Source organism: Protopterus annectens, chromosome 8.part0 (genome assembly GCF_019279795.1).
Source record: "Protopterus annectens isolate FY-2018-M chromosome 8.part0, PAN1.0, whole genome shotgun sequence".
NCBI classification, from domain to species: domain Eukaryota; kingdom Metazoa; phylum Chordata; order Ceratodontiformes; family Protopteridae; genus Protopterus; species Protopterus annectens.
In genome coordinates, this window is record NC_056741.1 from 1,450,967,098 (window position 1) to 1,450,989,238 (window position 22,141).

A 22,141-nucleotide genomic window follows, 5' to 3' on the forward strand; every position below is an offset into this window, starting at 1 on the left:
ATGGCATTATAGAAGGCTAGGAGGGCTGAGGTGGTGCTATGATGAGGCCTGAAGCCATGCTGAGAGTTAGCCAAGAGATTGTTCTGGATCAGATATTGCAGCAGTTGTCTATGGATGCACTTTTCCATAATTTTAGCCAGTGGTGACAATATAGCTATGGGTCTGAAATTCGACAGGTCAGTGGACCTGCCACATTTATGGAGCAGAATAACATGAAATATTTTCCAGATGGAGGGGATGGTAGCTTCTGCTATGGTTTGATTGATTAGAATGGAGATGGGGTATGCTATGGTATCTGCAGCTTTTTGCAGATGCTCAGCAGGGAGAAGATTAGCAGATAGGGTAGTAGGTTTTAATTTTTTGATTAGGGCTCAAATAAATGAGGAAAACGGTTGAAAGCTAAAGGAGAGTTGGGTACTGGGAATAGCTGCCTTTGAGCTAGGGCAACTTGGAGGTAGCTGGCTAGCTAGGAACTGGATAGTCTCAGTGAAGAAGCTATTGAAGGTGTTAGTGATATCCTCTGGGGGTTTATTAACAGAGGCTGCGGGGGTTGAAGTGGTGGTTTGTCCCGGGTGCAGTAGTTTATTTATACCTTCCCAAAACTTTTGAGGGTTGTTTTGATTTGTATGATCTAGATGGCAACAGTAGTTTTTTTTTAATCTAGTAAAATGGATTTTTTGTCTCTTTCCTTAGCTGTCGATATCTAATTTGATCTAGGTTTTTTTTTGTGGTGCACCATATGGCCCATGCTTTGTTTCTGAGTGTGATTTTTGATTTGGTGTCTTTAGAAAGCTGCGGTGCAACTTTTGTTTTAGTTTTAATGGAGCGAGCAGGAGAGTGAGAATTAAGAATAGAAAGGAATTTGTTATTAAAGTGAACAACAGCTTATTACAGGGGCAAGTGTTTTAGGACTGACCAACTGCATGATTTGAGTTCATCTTAGAATTTGGTAGGGTTAAAGTTCTTTTTTCTCACTGTTCTGAGGGTGGTCTGGTGGGGGTTAACGACTTTATGTTTAATTATATAGGTAGGAAAGTGATCACTTAGGTCATCAGAGAGGGTCCCTGACATATACAGTTGGGGATGACTCTTGATGAGTATCCAATCTAGTATACTTTCTTTATGATTAGGGCTGCCTATCCTGGTAAGGGTGGATATCATCTGTGTAAACTCATATAGGTTTACATAGATGGTTGGAGATTCCAAGGAACAGGTGTTCCAGTCTATATTAAAGTCTCCAAGTACTATGGTTTCTTGAGGGTAGGAACTAGATGACCAGTGGAGGATATCTTCTAGGGTAGTTGCATTATTCCCTGAGGGAATATGCATACAGACAATATTTATACATTTGTTTTTATTAATTTGCAGTTTTTTAGACAGAATTTCTGTGTTATTAACTTGGGGGGGTTGTATGGGGTCCATAGTGACATTTAGTGTAGATTTATAGAGTACAGCTTCCCCGCATCCCTTCCTGGTAGTGCGGTCTAGCCTAAGTAGGTTATTCCCAGGTGGTAATACCTCATTATCTAAAGTTGATGGTTTTCAACACGTTTCGATTAGACATAGTATATCAGGAGAGTGAACAGCTAAGAGGGCATGCAGGTTATGTACCTTATTGTTTTTGCTTCTAATGTTTAGGTGACAAGTCAGGAGGGAGTTAGGGAGCCTATTTATTGATAGCATTTTGGTTGGGTTACTAGTACAGGAGTTAGATTTATCAAGAGTGGATGGGCCAGGGTTTGGGTGGATGCCCCCATCCATTGTGAGGTTATAATGTAAGCTTATTATAAGCTTCAAGAATTTATTTATTAGTTTTTGGTAGTGTTTGGATTTAGAGCTGATATATCTGTAACTTATAGATTGATAGTTTATACAGGTTAATGAGTTGGCTATAGGACAATTTAATAGGTAGTCTCTCATATTTGATACTATTGGGATGGTGGTTTGGCATTTTGGGTAATGAAATCCTAGGTAATACTGATTTTCATAAAAGGTGAGGTGATATGGAATAAACATAAGGGGTAGCAGAGAAAATAGTAACATTGTATTGAGTGGGGACTTTATAGTGGCAGTGACTATATATTTTTTATTGTGTTATCACCAGGATAAATAAAGATGATAAGGAAAGGTAGTGGGAGGTAAGGGGCAGTGATTTCAATGAACTAGGTAATGTTGATTGGTTCTGTTAGTAGGGCGTGTGGTTTTATTGCTATAAGTTTAGCACCACTAGCGGAAGGTGGGAATTGGGGCAAGGAGGGGGAGCGGAGCGGGGCTTAGCCAGACCACAAGGTTCTTAGAGCCTGTGAATGTACGTAAGTAGAATAGGGATTTAAAGTAAACTTTTTCTTTTAGGTTTTTTTTTGTTTCTTACTGTGTTCCTTTAGCATTTTAGGGGTTAGAAACACTATCTTTCAAAGCTTACAGTCTATATTTATAGCGTGGTTCTCCCAATTTTTGGTGATATAGAAGGGAATGCTTGTTTGTAGCTACCAGGAACCCCGTAGTGAAAGCTACTGTGAGTTAGCCAATATTTTAGTGGTTTTGGGGAATTAGATTTAATTTTAGGGACTACCTAAAAGTGCTGTAGACCCAGATCAGCATAAAATGTGATACAAACAAAGAGAATTTAAAGATATTAACCTTAGCAAGTTTAATATTGTCGAGGGACAGTTCAAAAACATTTTCTTTTGAGGTTTCAGCAAGGTGACGTCCTTCTAGTTTTACAAGCCTTTCAGGATAGCAGTTAGAAGGGGATAGCACCTGATAGGGATGAGATGAATTAGAGAGAACATAAGTCACCAGGCTACAACATAATTCAAGAATCATTATTTTACATGCACCAGGGCAGCAGATATCACCAATAGTTATTAAAATATGTCTGATTTAGCAAGGTGAGATTTTAAGATTGGGAAAGAAACTGTTAATAAAATGTTTACTCTAAACAATCTGAACAGAAGTGCAGAGATATGTATTATTTAAGCCATGAAGAGGGGACAAGAACATATTAATTAGACAATGTTGGTCAGTTGTAGATCAATAATAGATGAGGTAGAGATTCTGATCTGACATTTACTATATATGTGATGTATGATTATACATTATCTACATTTTTTTTTCTCAAAAATACATTTCTGCAACATACATTATCTAATACTTCTCATTAAATGTATATATCATGTTATTTAGTTACAGCTCTGGCAAACCAAATAGCAATACATGTTGTAAACAAGACTGGAGAATGTGCCATACTGCCATGCAAATACAACAAACCAAAGACTGACTCCCACCATGGACTGGATATAGAATGGGAGTTCAAAGGCAAGGTGGTAAGTAATAAAACAAAAGTCAAGTGAGTGACTGTCTCTTTATGTTTAGTATGTCCACTGGTGATGAATTTATCATTCTTTTCCAGAGTATTTGTGATTTCTTACACAGAGGCAGGTTTTATAGGTAGTGCCATCAAAGTCAGCTTCATTATCCTAGCAGCATAAAACTGAAGGGATGTGTCACCTATATGGATTGGGAAAATGTTTCATTTGCCAAAATTAAATATGCTACATTTTAAAACATTTAGTTTAAGCCCATTGTCCCTGCATGAGTTGTTAACATGCCTCCGGATTCTGCATGCCTTGCACGGCGTGCAGGATTAGTGCAGGAGCTCTAGCAGGCAATATGTCTACTGTGCGATTCAGGAACAGCTTACAGGGGTGTGCACGAGTGCTTCTGCACTAGTCCTGCACAGATTAAGCCCCTGTATGCAAATCACCCTATTTGCAGGAGAAATCCATGCAAATTAGGTGAATTTGCGATCCAGGAAGTTTGCAACCAGCCATGCAGGACTAGTGCAATCTGCAGAAATGTACTCGGTTAGTAACCGAGTACATTTCTGCAAAATCCAAAACGGAGTTGTGACAGCTCCAAATAAAGGCTACATATCAGTTAGGAAGCATGCCAATGGCCAAGTATAAGGCCATTGGCATTGCAAACAGCCAAAAAAATAAACTTATATATTTTTTAGCCGATCTCGGCTGTTTAAGCATAGGGTAGCGGCGTACAAACGGGATCGGGGGGAGGGGAAATAAAATAAACTTAAAATAAGCATTCAAATTAAAATCACTATTCTGCCATGAAAATCAATGGCAGGCAGAAGACAACATGGCAAGTGAGCAGTGGTTGCTAAGGGGGGAGGCTCAGTGTGAGATATGTAACTATGCATTAGCAGGCAATCCTATGCAAATGAGGAGAAAGATAGTGAATCCCAGTTTTCCCCAGCATGCTAGTCAGGTCCCAACATTGTAAGAGTAGGAATAGCTTGGTGCAAGCCTAGGAGTTAGCTGACATCATGGGGGGAGTGTCAGGTATACTGTAAGTGGATTGGAGCCCTGTGGCTCAGGTTTGCTCCTAGCTAAGCACAGCTAAGCAAGGGGGTGTGTCTGACTCTGCCTAGCACTCTTTACATTGCCTAAGCGGGTGTGCATGCCACACACTGGGTTTTAAATGTTTAGAAAAAAAGTTAAACCAGGAAATAGCTCTGTGGGTTTTAAATGTTTAAGAAAAAAGTTAAACCAGGAAATAGCAGCTTTGTGCACATTTGAGTACTCTGTTTGTTCAGCACGCCCCTGGACTTAAACAGGAAGGCATTGGGAAGGGAAAACAGCAGTAGGAAGGTAATCTAGGAGAACTAGCATAGCTGGCAGGTGAAATGTATCAGAATCAGCTAATTACACAGGCAGCAGACCAGCCCAGCCCAGAACACTACTATAAACTATGCAAACACCTTCCCCTCTGTTTTTTCCCTCACTCTACACCACCAGTGTAAACAAGTGGGGAACTTTTATCACTCAAAACAACAAAATGATAGGGGCTGCAATAGCTATCATACAAAAACTTGTGAAAGAGGCTGAGGGTGGTGAGGATGTGAATGCTGTCAACCAACCCACAATGAGGAGATGGAGAAGAGTGTACAGACCCAGGGTAATCTGCCAGGGGCTACATGAGCTGGAAATAGTGGAGCACTATAAGGTGGACAGGGACCTCCTACAGCAAATTGCTGAGCTGTGCCAGCCGCACCTGACACACAGAACTAACAGAGGGGAACCCATCCCAGTAGATACCAAGATATGGTTAGGCCTAAGAATACTAGCTACAGGTACCTTTCAAAGGCCAACTGGGGATATTATGGGGATATCACAGGTATCACATCCAGGGTAATCCACCAGTTCCTGGATGCCATGTCAGCACATGTTGGTGAGCATGTATATTTCTCCAACACCTGTGAGGCATTGGCCAGCAATATGCAACTGTTCCACCAAATAGCAGAATACCCTGAGGTAGTGGGTGCTATAGACTGCATGCACATATGCATCAAAGCACCACCCAGTGAGCGGGGTAGGGTTTACATCAACCGCAAGGGCTTCCCCTCTATCAACTGCCACGTCATGTGCGATGCCCAGGACATAATAATGAATGTGTGTGCTGGCTACCCTGGAAGCTATCACGATTCCCACATCTGGCATCTGATGCAGCTGTACCAGAGATTTGCCAATGGGGACATCCCTCACGGTCACCTAGTGGGGGATGCTAGATATGCACTGGAGTCATGGCTGATGACACCCGTCAGAAATGCACACGCACCCAAACAAGAACTCCATAATGAGGCGCATGCACAGACCAGAGTTATAGTAGAGCATGTGTTTGGAATGCTCAAGTCATAGTTCCGGTGCCTGGACGCATCCAGTGGACCCTTGCAGTATTCACCAGCTACATGTACCCAAATTGTCCTCGTATGTTCCATGCTGCACAATATGATCCTGCAGAAACAGCTACAGCAGGAACAACATGGGGCAAGGGCCACACAGCCCCCACCATTGCCAAGGCCTGCACAGGCAGAGAGTGACTCGGAGGAGGAACAACCTGAGCCTGCTCCAGTAGGCAGGAGGAGGCGTGCCCAGTATGCCCTGGCTTTGGCAAAGAGACAATGCATATCTCATACACTGACACAGGAGGGACCCAGGGAATAACACCTCTTTCTGACTCTCACATACAGTAAAAGGGATGCCAAACATTACTAATTAAAAGAATGAAGCACTTGGAGCTTCCAATACTATGAACTACGACTTTATTAAACAGAAACAACAGCAAATAAATGCTTAACTTGTTCACAATGTTTTCCGTCAACCATGTAACTTCTTCAGCAAAAACACAGCATACCACACTCCCCCTTTTTTATACAAATTTTTACCAAAGTGAATCCAATCACATTAACCATTCACTTAATTACTAATGAAGGCAATCACAAAAGAAGCTATTTTGCTTAAAGAAACTTATGTACAGAAACCATTTACACAAGGGAATAACAGAAATATGTCTTTGATCTACTTTAAAATATATATTAATATGAAGTCATATCAATAAATATATACTATTACAATAAAATGTCCTATAAATATATAAAAATACAAAGTTATCTAATAAATATAAGAATAAATATAGATGTAAGCATATATATATATATATATATATATATATATATATATATATATATATAGATATATATATATATATATATATATATATATATATATATATATATATATATGCTTTCACCTGTACACAACACAGGCTTCATCAGAACTGACTTACATTTTGATTTAGCTCAATTTAAATTACTTTTTTGGTGCCAAACAGAGCTCACAGATTTAAAGACACAATGTAACCAAAATAATATATCTTATGTTGCTAAATTTCATAAAAGCTGATCAATTCATTCAATAAGTCTAAAACTGAAATAAAATAATAAAACCTATATAAATATTTCGCTCAGATGCATATCTAAATACTAACAAAATCAATAATATATATATTGAATATGTTAAAAAATGTTAAAAAATGTATATAAAACAGTATAATAAGCTATATGTATATATATATATATATATATATATATATATATATATATATATATATATAAACTACTGGAGCTTTTTAAAAATATATTTGGATGATTTGTGTTTTTTTTGGACTGAGGGGGAAGAAAAATGGACTGAATTTCTACAGTATATTAACAACACCACTAGTTGTCTTAAATTTATATATGATTCTAATAAAGAAATGTTGAATTATTTGGATGTGACTTTATAAAAAACATGATAGTAAAACTTTAGAGTCAAAGATTTTTAGAAAAGAAACATTTTCAAATTCATATTTATATTTTACTAGCGCCTACCCATTTAATCAAAAGAGAAATCTTGTCAAAGGTCAATATACTAGAGTATCAAGGATGACCACTGAGAACAAAGAATTTGAAAAAGAGTGTAGTAACTTAAAGCAAATGTTCTTAGAAAGAAAATATCCGGAATATTTAATAAATGAAATGAAGAAACAAGTTGTGGATGGGAGGGGTGGTAGATTTAGTCCATTAGGACAAAGGTTGGACAGTATAAATCTTGATAATAGACAAAATGAAATGGAGGTTAGGAACTACAATAGTTCATTTGTGTTGAATTTCAACTGTGAGGCAGGTCTAGTTAAACAAATAGTTAACAGAAATTGGAAAATGTTTTCAGAGTTTTCAGATTTAAACACAATTTTCCAGCAACCCATTATGTTTAGTTATAGAAAGGACAGGAACATTAAAAATATTTTAGAAAATAATTTAAGATATGGTAAAATGAATAATGGGAAAAAAGGCACATATAAATGCGGTAGATGTGCACAATGAAATATGTGATGAATAAAGAATGTCACTATCTACTGGCTAGGGATAGGTTTCTTGTAAGTAAGATACATGCCAATTGTGACACAAGTAGTATAGTTTAACTGGCTGAATGTAAAAAATATACGTCCTTTTATGTGGGGAAAACGGAGAGGGCATTAAGAAAAAGAATTTATGAGCACACTTATGAGATGTGCGGACAAGATCAAAGAAATGCCCTGTATAAACACAGTACAATATGTAAAGAAGCTCGTTTTTTGTTTTTTGTACTGGAAGTAATCCCTCTCGATATTAGAGGAGGGGATTGGGAAAACAGAATTGTAGTCAAGGAACTATACTGGCAATTAATATTGGAGGCATGTATGATACCAGGACTAAATGAACATATTTCATTGGCACTGATATTGAAATTAAGAGCCGCAAGACTATAACTAATTCTTATGATGCTCTTTTTTTAAGAATGTTTTCAATTAACTTTTTATATGATTATGTTAGTATGTGTTCCACTTCTGAGCTAGGACAAATGTTTTTTTGATATATATATATATATATATATATATATATATATATATATATATATATGTAAAATGTGTCAGCATGAAAGATCAGTTTTGGCTTATAGCTAACAATATGTTTTTTCATCACAAGAGGGCGCTTATGTATCTTGTATTTATATTATATATATATATATATATATATATATATATATATATATATATATACTTATATTTATTCTTATATTTATTAGATAACTTTGTATTTTTATATATTTATAGGACATTTTATTGTAATAATGTATATTTATTGATATGACTTCATATTAATATATATTTTAAAGTAGATCAAAGACATATTATTTCTGTTATTCCCTTGTGTAAATGGTTTCTGTACATAAGTTTCTTTAAGCAACATAGCTTCCTTTGTGTTTGCCTTCTTTAGTAATTAAGTGAATGGTTAATGTGATTGTATTCACTTGGGTAAAAATTTGTATAAAAAGGGGGAGTGTGGTATGCTGTGTTTTTGCTGAAGAAGTTACATGGTTGACGAAAGACACAGTGAACAAGTTAAGCGTTTATTTTCTGTTGTTTCTGTTTAATAAAGTCGTAGTTCATAGTATTGGAGGCTCCAAGTGCTTCATTCTTTTACTTATTGGTGAAGTTATTCCTGAGGCACTTTCTTTCTCACTTCTTTTTTGGATGCCAATCATTACACTATCTGTGCTCAACCATGTGTAAGGAGTGTACTATGAGTATCAGACATAGGCAGCCCTGCAGCACCACCCTCAATACTGGGACACCCACAAGGTAAGTGACTCACACATGTCAGTCAGGGAGGTTCACATACCCAACAACAGTCACAGCCAGCAGGACAGGTGTAGACAAATACAAATAAAGGCTGTGCTATGGCCTCTGAATGATGCATATGGGCAACCTCCCCCCAGGCCTACACAGACTGACAGACCACAGCAGGTCATGTAGTGGGACATTAGTTTTGAAGGGTAGGAAGTCAGAAACTAATATGTAGGCAAATCAAAGCTAAGATCTGTAGTACACTGGTATGCCTCTAGTCAGCATGATAGGTAAGAATACAGAATGAAATGGAGTACCTGACAAACCAGTACAGTCACAGCAAATGTGTACAAGTGACAGGTGTGCCCCCCCCATCCTACGTAGTAATGTAAAATCAGTCAGGTGTGCCCCCCCAATCCTGTGTAGAAATGTAGAAATAGTCAGGTGTGCCCCCCATCTTACGTAGAAATGTAGTAACAGTCAGGTGTGCCCCCAATCCTGTGTAGAAATGTAGAAATAGTCAGGTGTGCTCCCTCACCCTATGTAGATATGTAGTAACAGTTTTGCCACCACATCCTACATAGAAATGTAGTGACAGTCAGGTGTGCCCCCCAATCCTGTGTAGACATGTAGAAATAGTTAAGTGTGCCCCCCATCCTATGTAGAAATGTAACAGTCAATGTGAAATGATCGACAGATACCCTGCAGAAACAGTATGCTACCTGTAGGTGTACAACACAAAGGTCTGCACTGCAGTACAAACTACCTGGACTTGATCCACACATTCAATACAGACGGGCATAGTGGGCATGCTCACACAGAGAAATGAAGGCAATGTCAGTCAACAACATACTGAAAGGTCATACTAGGCATGCTCACACACTTAAACACATGAAGGCCATATCTGCAAACACCAGTGGACCAGACATATCTGGCAGTCACAGATGTTAGTGCAGACACTCCTCAGTATGCACCATTCATGCTTTGCACACACAGTGGATAGGAATACAGACATATATCTAAGGACAGCACACTATAATAAGCCAAAAGTAGACATACATACATGTGTGGAAGAGGGTGACTGTGACAAGGAGCCATCCAGGCCTGTCCCACCCAGCACACAACCAAAGGGCCACAACCACATGAGGTTCAGATGTCACACACTGCAGATACTAGCCACCGGTATCTGTCAGCATTACAGACTATGTATTGCAGGTGCTAGCTGTGCAACATGACTGTACAAGAAAGCAGTCATCTAGCAGCTGTATACACATACCTGTGTAATATGACCATGCGTGTGCCCGCATGTGGTGTATCAACCTCTAGATGAATGGGTTATGGCCCATGCACACACACACTGCCCTCCCCATAGTCCTACTATGACAAGCCTGCTGAGGTCATCCACTGTGAAATGCACCTTTGGGAGAGTTGTAGTCCAGTAATATCCATTGTGTGTCCCATAACTGCATACTGCCATAGTGTGATAAACTAGTTAGGTAGGAGTTCCAATCCCACACATGGCAACTGTGTGTGTATGTGTGTGTCTGTCTGTGTAGAGAGCAATGCTTTTTAGGGTAGTCACACTCCCATCAATGCAAATGCTCTACTTTGGTACGGCTGCTGATGTCTTCCACCTACAAATACATCTCTGGGAAGGTTGTAGCCCAGTAATCTCCATAGCGTGTGCCATAACTGCGTACTACTGCAGTGTGATAAAATAGGTACAAGTTCTAATCCCACACTTGGCAGCTCTGTGTGTGTCTGTGTAGAGAGCAATTCCTTTTGGGCTACTCACACTCCTTACAATTTGAATACCCTACTTTGTCAAGGCTGCTGACATCATCCACTTAGAAATACACCTCTGGAAAGGCTGTAGCCCAGTAATGTCTGTAGTGTGTGCCATAACTATGTACTGCTGTAGTGTGATATATAACTCTGGTAGGGGTTCTATTCCCACACATGGCAGTTGTGGATGTTTTGTGTGTGTTTCTATGTCTGTGTAGGGAGCAATGCATTTTAGGCTAGTCACACTCAGTACAATTCAAATGCCCTACTTTGGCAATTCTGCTGATGTCATTCACTGTGAAATACACCGGAATGGGAACACCAGCAATTCCCGTGGTGTGTCCTATATCAGTGTCATGGTGTAATGTGATATAGAACTCTGGTAGGTGTTCTATTCCCACACATGGCAGTTGTGGATGTTATGTGTGTGTTTCACTGTGTGTAAGGAGCAATGCATTTTAGGCTAGTCAAACTCAGTACAATTTAAATGCCATACTTTGGCAATCCTGCTGATGTCATTCACTGTGAAATGCACCTTTGGGGAAGGGGAACTTCAGCAGTCCCTGTGGTGTGGTCTAGAATTCAGGTAGGGGTTCTATTCCCACACATGGCAGTTGTGGATGTTTTGTGTGTGTTTCTATGTGTCTGTAGGGAGCAATACATTTTAGGCTAGTCACACTCAGTACAATTCAAATGCCCAACTTTGGCAATCCTGCTGATGTCATTCACTGTGAAATACACCTTTGGGGAAGTGGAACGCCATCAATCCCTGTGGTGTGTCCTATAACAGCATCATGCTGTAGTGTGATATCAAAGTCTGGTTGGGGTTCTATTCCCACACATGGCAGTTGTGGATGTTTTGTAAATGTTTCTATATCTGTGTAGGAAGCAATGCATTTTAGGCTAGTCAGACTCAGTACAATTCAAATGCCCTACTTTGGCAATCCTGCTGATGTCATTCACTGTGAAATGCACCTTTGGGGCTGGAGAACTCCAGCAATCCCAGTTGTGCATCCTGTAACATCATCATGCTGTAGTGTGATATAGAACTCTGGTAGGGGGTTATATTCCCACACACAGCAGTTGTAGATGTTTTGTGTGTGTTTCTATGTCTGTGTGGGGAGCAATGCATTTTAGGCTAGTCACACTCAGTACATTTCATATGTCCTACTTTGGCAATCCTGCTGATGTCATTCACTGTGAAATGCACCTTTGGGGAAGAAATGCTCTAGTAATCTCTGTGGCGCTTCCTATAATGGTGTAATGTAATATACTAGTTAGGTAGGAGCTCTAATCCCAGACATGACAGGTGTGTGTCTGTGTTTGTCATTTGTGGTGGTGGGTGTGAGTGTGTAACAATTGGCCTTAATGTGGAGTGGGTTTTGCAAACTTCTTATATAGTGGGCCAAGTATATATCACAATGTCCACCATACAGGAATGACAGATGTGAAATAGCCGGGAGGCTGGGGTGCAACACCATACTCCTAAATGTGACATCAGTGCCAGCTGAACAACATTAGCAACCCTTGTATTACCCAGGGAACACTCTCAACCCATGTCCCATACACACACACACACACACACACACACACACACACACACACACACACACACACACACACACACACACTTGCCTAGACAGCAGCCACTATGTTGGTAGTACCCTGCATATTGCCCACTGATAGTAACCATGGTGTGATTGCAGTGGGCTACAGAGGGCATGGCACCCTGTCCATCAGTCCAGTAGGCGTGTACATGCAGACAGTTCACCTCCCCCATATTCCTCACTGGACACCTGCAACACCTGTGGTGCCATCAAATGTGACCCACAAATGACATAACATGCCTGAAACACAAGCCCTGTATGGACAGATGCCACTGACCCCAGGGAATACTGGTATCATGCTATCAATGTAGGTGCAGGGCCAACCTGCTGTCCATTAACAGTTCCTGCCACATAAGACCAGGACTGGCACATCTGATGATAACGATCTGTGTATACAACATGGGCCAGACACCCCAGGTACAGTTCCACATGTCACTGCACATGCATATGGGAGGTTTGCACATCCCAGACACTGTCCATATCATGAACTAAGGAACACATACATGGCAAGCAATGCACAGCATTGGCCACATGCAGTAGTCACCCAGGTGACTGGATAATGAATACAATACCCACCTGTCTGGGCAACTCCAGACACTACATCCCTGAGCCACAATGCAGACCATTGTCATGTGGCCTGATGCCAAGGTATACCCATCACCTAGCCTTTTATAGCCATCTGGCACCATCAACCACAACACACCCGTGAAGCAGTGCACACATGCATGTCACTACTGGAACCTGTGTCTGTGTGTGTGGTGTATGATGTGTATGACCACATTCACAGTCACTACAACCCCCATTGGCATACTGAAGCATGCTGTCTGATGTCAGACACCTCCACATACCCTTTGCACATATACCCTCTGTATGCCCCTGTGGTGCATGTGATACATGCATAGTACTGTGCTGTGGCAATCCCAATAGTGATGAGTTGTATTCTTGACCCTGCCAAGTGTGGCAATGTGGGTGCATCCCTGTGAGAGTGTGGCTGCGTTGACACTGACACTTGTTCATGCAGGCAGGCACGTGTACTATACCTACCACATAGCTACCATATCCCTGTTGCAGATGTCACTCACCATCACATATACATTCTGAGGGCTCCACAACATGGAACCTATGTGGCGCATCCAATAACTGCATGGACATGTGATAGCACTACATAGTCGTCAGGGGTTTGATACCTTGTACTGGTAGGTCTGTGACACAAGCGTGCTTAAGTTTTGCTCTCCCACCCCTCCCTGGCTTTTCTGTGCCTCTGTCTGCCTCTCTTACTCCCTCTCTGATGGATGTGGAGAATTACACCTGCTTTGCTTAGGCAGCAGCATGTGTATTTTAAGTGATGCTCAGGATCAGCTGATGGACCCTGCGTGAATTGCAATCCTCCTCCAGCTGATTGCATAAGGAACAGTTGTGGTAACATTCCCATAGCCAATTGCATGGAAGCACACACCAATATCTAGGAACATCATGTTGGTGTTGGGCCTTTCATTCACTGTGAGCAGGAACTCGATCTGTTGTTTGGCAAACAGCATCTCAGATGGATTGTAGTTTACCTCTAACAACATACACTGCGGAAACAGGCCAACACGCAGGAGGGGGATGTGCCTGACCTGACTACAGACTGTAAGTGCTGCTATACTGCATTTGGAGTAATGTTGGTTTAACAGGGTGTGTCTGGATATGGCTGTCCTACATGTTTTCATACCTGCCATGTCAATGCTATGTTTATGAGGGAACATCCATCTGTAGGGCCATCTGCAGACTGGCCAGTGTGTGGTACCTTTAGTTTCAGATGTTACCCACAGAGCACTTGTCTGTGAACTGCAGAAGGTAGTGAGAGGATTGCAGTCTGTAGATGGTGACAGCCATGAGAGTTACTGACTTCATATCCCTCATAGGACATATGGTGCAACAAACCCTGTTACAACAGTAAATGTATGAGGTTATCACAGCAACATGTCAATATCGGCCCTGTGTATGTGCCTCCAGCCACAACCCTGTCAACCTATGTACATATGTCATGCAGTAAGGGGTGCATATGTACTGTACACCATAATTAGTGACATCATATCTGATAACAAGCCAGTGAGATATCAGACTGCTACACATGTAATGTATAGTAGGGGTTATATTTGATGACATAGCCTGGACATTCTGTGGTTGTGTGTACAGTACTGAGGTCTGTGTACTTATGGTGATTGTCGGCAGTGTGTGTTTATTGTTAATATGTACCTTGGCCTGTGTGCAGACTGTGGTAGATATCATTGCTCTGTTCCTGTTCTGTCTGATGTTACATGCTGCTCCACTGTATTTTACCCTATCGGCTTGCATGTTTGTAGGGCCATACATGCACATGTCCCACACCACAGACAGGCAGTGGACCACACTGTGTAGCGGCCCAGTATATGTAGGGTTAGTGCGTGGGTGGCACATATGAGGTTGGTGTTGAACAGTTAGTCCATATACTGTAATAATACACTAGCATGCCATATGTAGCTATAGCTGTGTTCACATTGGTTTTGGTGATGCACTTTCACACAGGTGTATGTTACTCTGTCTGTGACATGCCTGTAGAGCCTGCTATATGTGCAGGTACATGTGCATTCCTCCATAGAAAATGTAGGCCAGTGTTGAGCCGGTCTGCCTGTAGCCTGCACAGTGCTTTGTTACATGCCTAGCAGCTTAGTGTACTTACCCAGTGAGATGTAATGTCCAGTTACTTGCCAGATGTACTGCTGCCAAGCCACCATAACAGTCATGTATGTTAGACAGAGCAGTGGGATGCTGTACAAATGTATGTCAATATCTAGTGGGTGGTATGTGGCCATGGCACCTCCTTACCAGTGGTTATTATGTGGCAGGACAGACAGAGATGTGTGAATGCATAACCTATGGGGGCACATGTATACCAGTAGTTATGTGTTATACCCATCTACATGGCTGTTAACATCCACATTGTCAGGATTGGTCCACATGTCTTGCACTAAGGGGTTATGCATATACTTCTGGACTGTCCAGAGTGTGTCAGACTGTCCACATATATTGGCCATTATCTCTGATGTAGTCCACAGAAGCATTACGTGCTAGCAGTGGCACTGTACTATGATCTCCTTAGGATGTCTGTCAGTAGCCAATGGCGCACATGTTAAAAGCAGATGTAACCTCCCGCACACACCATGTCTGTGAAGATAATCCCTATTAGAGTAGCAATACTCTACAAATATACCTTCTATACATACCTGACATCCCCTTGCACTGTGAAGTTGGGAGTACAGGGGCAGAGGTAGGGCTACACTTCATGTTCAGGACATATGGTGATGATATATGTACATATACTTATCCAGATATCTATATAGACATACACATATACATATTGATATACATAGAAGGATATGTATATGTACATAGATATACAAATAAACACCCATATATATACATATACAGAGCAATATATGTCTACACATTTACAGATAGAGATACATATGCACATATACGTATGGTTATCTACATATATATTGATAGTAGTAGGTGTATCAGAACAGATATGTAAGCACATATAGTTATTGATATCTACATATATATATACCAACATAACTAGCCATATCTATACACATAGGATGTGCATACATGGTTCCCCTTCACAAGATCGAATTACTGAAAGCTCAAAATTCATAAGCTCGAGCCCAGAATCTTGAGTTTTCAGTAACTGAAATTGTGAAGGGAAGAAAACGACAAAAAAAAAAAAAAAAGAAAAAACAGTTCACTTACATGCTTGCAGGGGGCCGAGTCCCTCTGCATGCTCCCTGCTTAAATATATCAGCTCCGTGACCGCACTATAGCAGAGGAATGGAAATCCTCCCATTGTGCACTTCTGCATACAGCACGGAATGGGAGATTTCCCTCATCCCCGCTGTAGTGCGATCTCGGAGTTAGTATATTTAAGTAGGGGGGTGCAGGGAGGCTTGCCCCCCTGCAAAAACATTGTAAAGACATTCTTGCAATGTCTTTTCCATACCCTTTAGAATTTCAAGTTTCTGAAAATTTGATCTTCTGGGTTCGGTCATCTGAAGTTCGAGTTTTCAGCAATTCGAGATGCTAAAGGGGAACCGCATACATATATAGCTATATATACATATAGCTATATATACATATATGTATATGGGAGTTCTACAGAATCCTGAAAGCCCAAAGTCCTGAAGACCATCAGGGGTGAGCTGCCTTAAGGTATATGGATGTACATTACCATACAATCCACATTGGTTAAATGCAGGCCTACTGCCTCCTGCCATGTTTGTCAGTGTGCTTCTGATGGTGTCAGTTGTGCCTTGTTATGTAATAGTTACATCCCATTGTGTCAACTGAGGTCTTTACCCCCTAGGTATTGTCTACAGAGTGTAGATAGAGGCTGCTGAACTATACACCTGCATTACTTACTGTTGATTGTTTGGTATCCTTGGCCCAGTCTGTCTACTATTGTACTACTTGATGGCCTTGGCCTAGACAGCAACATTTGTTAAGTTTTCCAGACTACTGTATTAGTATAACTGTTTCACAGTTGCATTACTCAGTTTATATGGATGTCTGTGTCTAAACAGCTATATGACATGGCATATGGAACTGTCATAGTACACAAATAAAGCCTTTCCATTTATGCACACTTGTGTGTGGTGTTATATCCTTTGATATCTCTGTGGGTATATGATGCAGGCAATGAATGTCATTTCTATGGGTGGCTCATACAGTCTCCAGTTTGTAAGGTGGTAACTTTAGGAATAGTGGCTGTTCCATATTGTGTGCACATACTACATATGTAACTTACTATACATATCTCTGCGTGTGTATGTGTAGCTACATATATATCTATATAGACGTTGTCCTGTTCGATTCTCAGCTAGAGCATCTTCTGTGTGGAGACATGCGTGAATGGGCGTACCTTCGTTGAAGGTTGTGCGTCAGGGCCGGCAACTCAGCACGTAAAAATCTACTGCCAATCATTAGCAGACCAGAGTTTCTGCTGTGGCGACCCCTAACTGGGAAAAGCCGAAAGACATAACAACATACGTGTATGTATGTATGTATGTATATATATATATATATATATATATATATATATATATATGTGTGTGTGTGTGTGTGTGTGTGTGTGTGTGTGTATCTGCATCTGCATATATGTGTCTGTTTATATGTATCCTAGGGATGACCATGTCATGTCTGGTCTTGGTTATGGGATCTGCAACACTTGGTAGTGTATTGCAGGGGGGATGTGTTTGGCTGTGGGGGGTATACCTATTTGTACAAGATGTATATTGTTTGGGGCCTCTCTACCCCATTAACGATGCATGTGGACATATATGTTTTGTTTTCCCCATTGTTATCTACATATGTATGTCCGTATATATATATATATATATATATATATATATATATATATATATATATATATATATCTGCTGATACATTTATAACCTGCTGTATATATTTAGACATATAGCTGTAGACATATATATCTATAGATGTAGGCATTTGCATGTATATATGTTTATATGTATTTATATATATGTATATATATATATATATATATATATATACATATATATATATATGCACATACATATATAGATATGTTGTATCTGTTTAGATATTAATATATTTACACACACACATATACATCTACATGTTGGAATACATTCTCTGTACTGTTGAATGACTGGGCTGGATGATATGTTTGTGAATACAGCAGAATTATGTGTATCTGACATTGCTTAGTGGTCAATTACTTTGTCTATGGTGTATAGGATCCTGTGTTTGAGCCTTGTAGATGCTGTTTATTTTGTTGCTAGGCAGAACAAGGGCCATTGGATACAGAGTGACTAAGGCACTTTTGAGCAGTTGTAAGCAGGTTTGGGTGGAGGTAAGCACTGCTAACTTCTGTTACAGTTTCTTATACTCATTTAGCTTCTGAATTGCTTAACCTGTGGAGGCATTGCTTACCCCATGCAAACAGGCTTAAACCCGCTTACTGCTTCTTAAAAGTGCTTACTCCCACTTACCCCCTTGCTAATTTCTTTAAAAGAAAAGAAAAAGGGGTCGATAGGAAAGTGGTGAAAAAAGGGGCACAAAGAGGGACAGACAGTAGGGAAAATAGCCAGGGATGTGCAGGAAAGGTGTAGGGAAGATCCATAGCTGCCCATTTCTTCTACAGCAACAGCTGTGCATATACACTGAATTTGTAGGTAGATTTGGACACTCAAACCCCTGAGAGGTTATAAGGACAACAATAATAAGTTGTGATGCCAATTAGACCGGATTACATGTGTCCAGTGGACATGTGTGTGAAATGGACAGCTATATATGGGGCAAGATTTTTTTGTGGGAACAAATTGCCCTTTTTTCAGGTGAGAGTGGGATGTTGGGGAGGGGTAGTAGGTATATTTGGGTAGGTAGGTTGGGTAGGTTAACAGACAAGACAAACAAGACGCATACAGGGGCAGTATGTGACACATGTGGGGGTAAACACCTTGATGAGGAGGAATGTTGGGAAATCGGAAGCCCATGAGCTCTCTAGTGGAAACAGTAGGACTGAGGACCCCACCCATGGACATTCACCACTGCACCTTCACAACCTCGGAGGTGGCTGTGCTGGGGGATGAGTCTCAGAGCCAGGCTGGCCCTCTAGTCATGACATGTGGCCCTCGAGCTGGCGTAGGAGATCACCAAAATGCTGGTTGATCTCTCTACGCACCATGACCCCAACCTGGAGACGGGTGGCAGGTGCCTGCCTGTACCCGCTCCCAGGGGGGGTGAGCCCCATCCCCTGAGGTGGTTCCACCTGAAGGTGGTGCAAGACCAATGGACAAGGAGGTCCTGGATTGGGCCTCAGACATGCTGGTGCCCGACATCATGACCAGCTGAGGTGAGACAGGTGGGTCCGCTGGGGCCAGCCTTCCCAAGTGTGGTATAGTGTTTAGATTTCATCATCATATGTGGTTTAGTAATAGTCAACACATTCCAGGGTTAGGTATAACAGCATGTATAGATATTCGCATTAACCCAGACACCAGATACGGAACAGTTGCATAGCAAACAGAACACATGCATATATGGGACCACAGTGGTAATAAGAACAGCATGCAGGTACATTGATGGTGCCATGCCACCAATGTTGGAATAATTCAATATAGCACATGCATGGGAACCATTAAAATATTTATCAACAATTGGACGGTATCAGAAAATAGGTGTCATTACATACCAGTTGGGGTGGTTATGTTGATTATTGTTGGAGATATGGTGGTGGGGGGAGATGTCAGTTAACAACTAGTATATTCCTGTAGTCCACATTACTTTCCTAGTTAGTGCTGTTATCTGTACCTTACAAGTCTTACTACACTACCCTATAGCCTTAGTTTGGACAGTGATATGGCTGTCATCATCATTACACATGAACTGGTTTTACCTGCAGTATATACCTCTTACCTGGTACACTTGTGGAGGGAATGTTTGTTAACACTAACTAGCTGTTTCTACACATATTCCGGGTTGATGCCATGTGTTGAACACATACTGGTGTGCGGGGACATATCTAGAATATTTCCCTCTTCCACTTTTGTGACCTGACACACACATATACATGCTTTCCTACACAGTTATATTATGTAGCACAGTGTGGGTGTCAGTGATACTTTATTATTGAGAGAAACTGCAACACTCACAATTCCCTACAATACCAAAGTGAACAGTACCAGTACAGGTTATAATGGTCTGGATTTCTCAGCACAGTGTTTGTATCCAGCGTACCTGTGAGAGCAATGTTTATTAGCACTACCTGACTGTTGCCACACAAACTTCCAGAGTACACATTAGTATTATGACCATGCAGCTCACTCTGTTATTGTACACACTCTGGCCACAGCTTGACAACATGGGAGTGTAGATAGGACATACTTGAAATATCACTCTCCTAACAGTCTTGGGGGTTGCTACAGTGACAGGTTTGTTCTCACAGGTGTTTGACAATCACTTGTATTCCCTGTTTGCTGGCTAAACATCTGGGATCGTCCCACAGGCTTACCAGGGGGACAGGCAGCAGATATGGGCCCATATACTGGACATTCTGGCCTCATCTGTACAGTTGTGGGGTATGATTCTGTATGCAGCCTACATCCACTCCCAGGATTCAGACCATGGCTGTGTCTGCTATAACTTCAACACTGTCCATCACAGTTGTGTCTGCTATATAGATATTGCTGTATACCTCCTATCTGCTTTCTGTCTTATTAATCTCCTGTGCTTTTGCATTCTGACCTTGTATTACAACACTCTTATACAGATTTGCTAGACAGTTATATGTTGTAGGATAGTGTGGATGACAGTGATGTGTAATACCTCAGTATTCAGAGCAAATGCATCAGTCACAGTGCCATACAATACCAATGTAAACAGTACCGGTACTGGATATCATTCTTGTATTCCTGGGAACAGTGTTGGTATCTGACAGACCTGTGGGAGAAATGTTTATCAGCATTACCTGAATGTTCCCACATACAGTACCAGTTTTCACATTAGTATTATGCACCTATAGCTCTCTCTGATACTGTACACAGTCTGACCACAGCTTGACAAGTTGGGGTGTAAATGGGACATACATGGCTTCTTAGTCTCATAAGGTATTGGGGAGTTGCTAGTGTGCCAGCTTTGTTCTCATAGATGTGTGTCAATCAGTTGTATTTCCTGTTTGCTGCCTATACGTCTGGGATCATCCCACTGATTTCTCAGGGGGACAGGTTGATAGGCAACAGATATGGACCACTTTACTGGACATTCTGGACATATCTGTACAGTTGTGGGGTATGATTCTGTATGCAGAGTTCTACCATTGGCAGGATTCAAACTATGGCTGTGTGTGCTAAAAAATCAACAGTTCACATCTCAGTTGCATGTGCTATTCAGGTTTTGTTGTCTGAATTTTCCCTGTTTTCTGTCTATGTGTTTCTCAGTTGTATTAAATGGCCCATGGGGATTACATTTGACATATACAGGCATTCCTACACATTCAATTTATGGTGCACAGTGTGGGTAACAGTGCTTAATACAACAGTACTATTACAAGATTACTAATCTACATTACCATATGATACCAGAGTATACAAATGCAGTCCAGCAGTTAGACCTTTATTGTCAGGCAATTACACTTTTATTGACATACAAATAATATGAGACTCTTCCTGCCATATTCCCTAGTGCATGCAGTACTTGCCTTGAACAATACAAGTTTTATACAGGCAATTAATTTACTACTACTTTTAGTTTTATTTCCTATGACAATAAATGCATGAGTATTACTGACCTGCCTCGCATTGCAACCTCACCAGGCGACTGATGTGGGCCTCCTGGTTTGCAGCCTGCTCCATTACAGCTGTGGGGGACATAAGAGGAATATTTAGCCATACCTATCCATGATATACCTGAGCTGGCAATTATTACACATATAGTGGGGTGATACTTACACACGACTAGAACATCCCCTGCCGCTCTAGCCTCTTGGAGCCACTCCTCCAAGCGGTCCCTCTTACACCGCTTCAGGACAGCATAATGCTGCCTGACCTGCTCACCAGTTTGGGGTATGTCAGTGGCACTGGTTAGGTCACAGACGAAATGGTCCCAGGCCTACGCCTTATATTGGGAGCCCTGGTACTGGCCCTGCAGCAGTCTCTAATCATGGTCTTTGACATGGAGTCCTG

General features: G+C 41.0%; 1 protein-coding gene across 1 annotated transcript in view; it reads left to right on the forward strand.

Moving 5' to 3' along the window:
* LOC122808501 (CXADR-like membrane protein) overlaps window positions 1-22,141 on the forward strand; it is an 874,569-nt gene that overhangs the window by 447,354 nt on the left and 405,074 nt on the right. Inside the window, exon 3 of the mRNA XM_044079457.1 lies at window positions 3,187-3,326. Coding sequence (XP_043935392.1) covers window positions 3,187-3,326 — 140 coding nt within the window. The remainder of the gene's footprint in view (window positions 1-3,186; window positions 3,327-22,141) is intronic.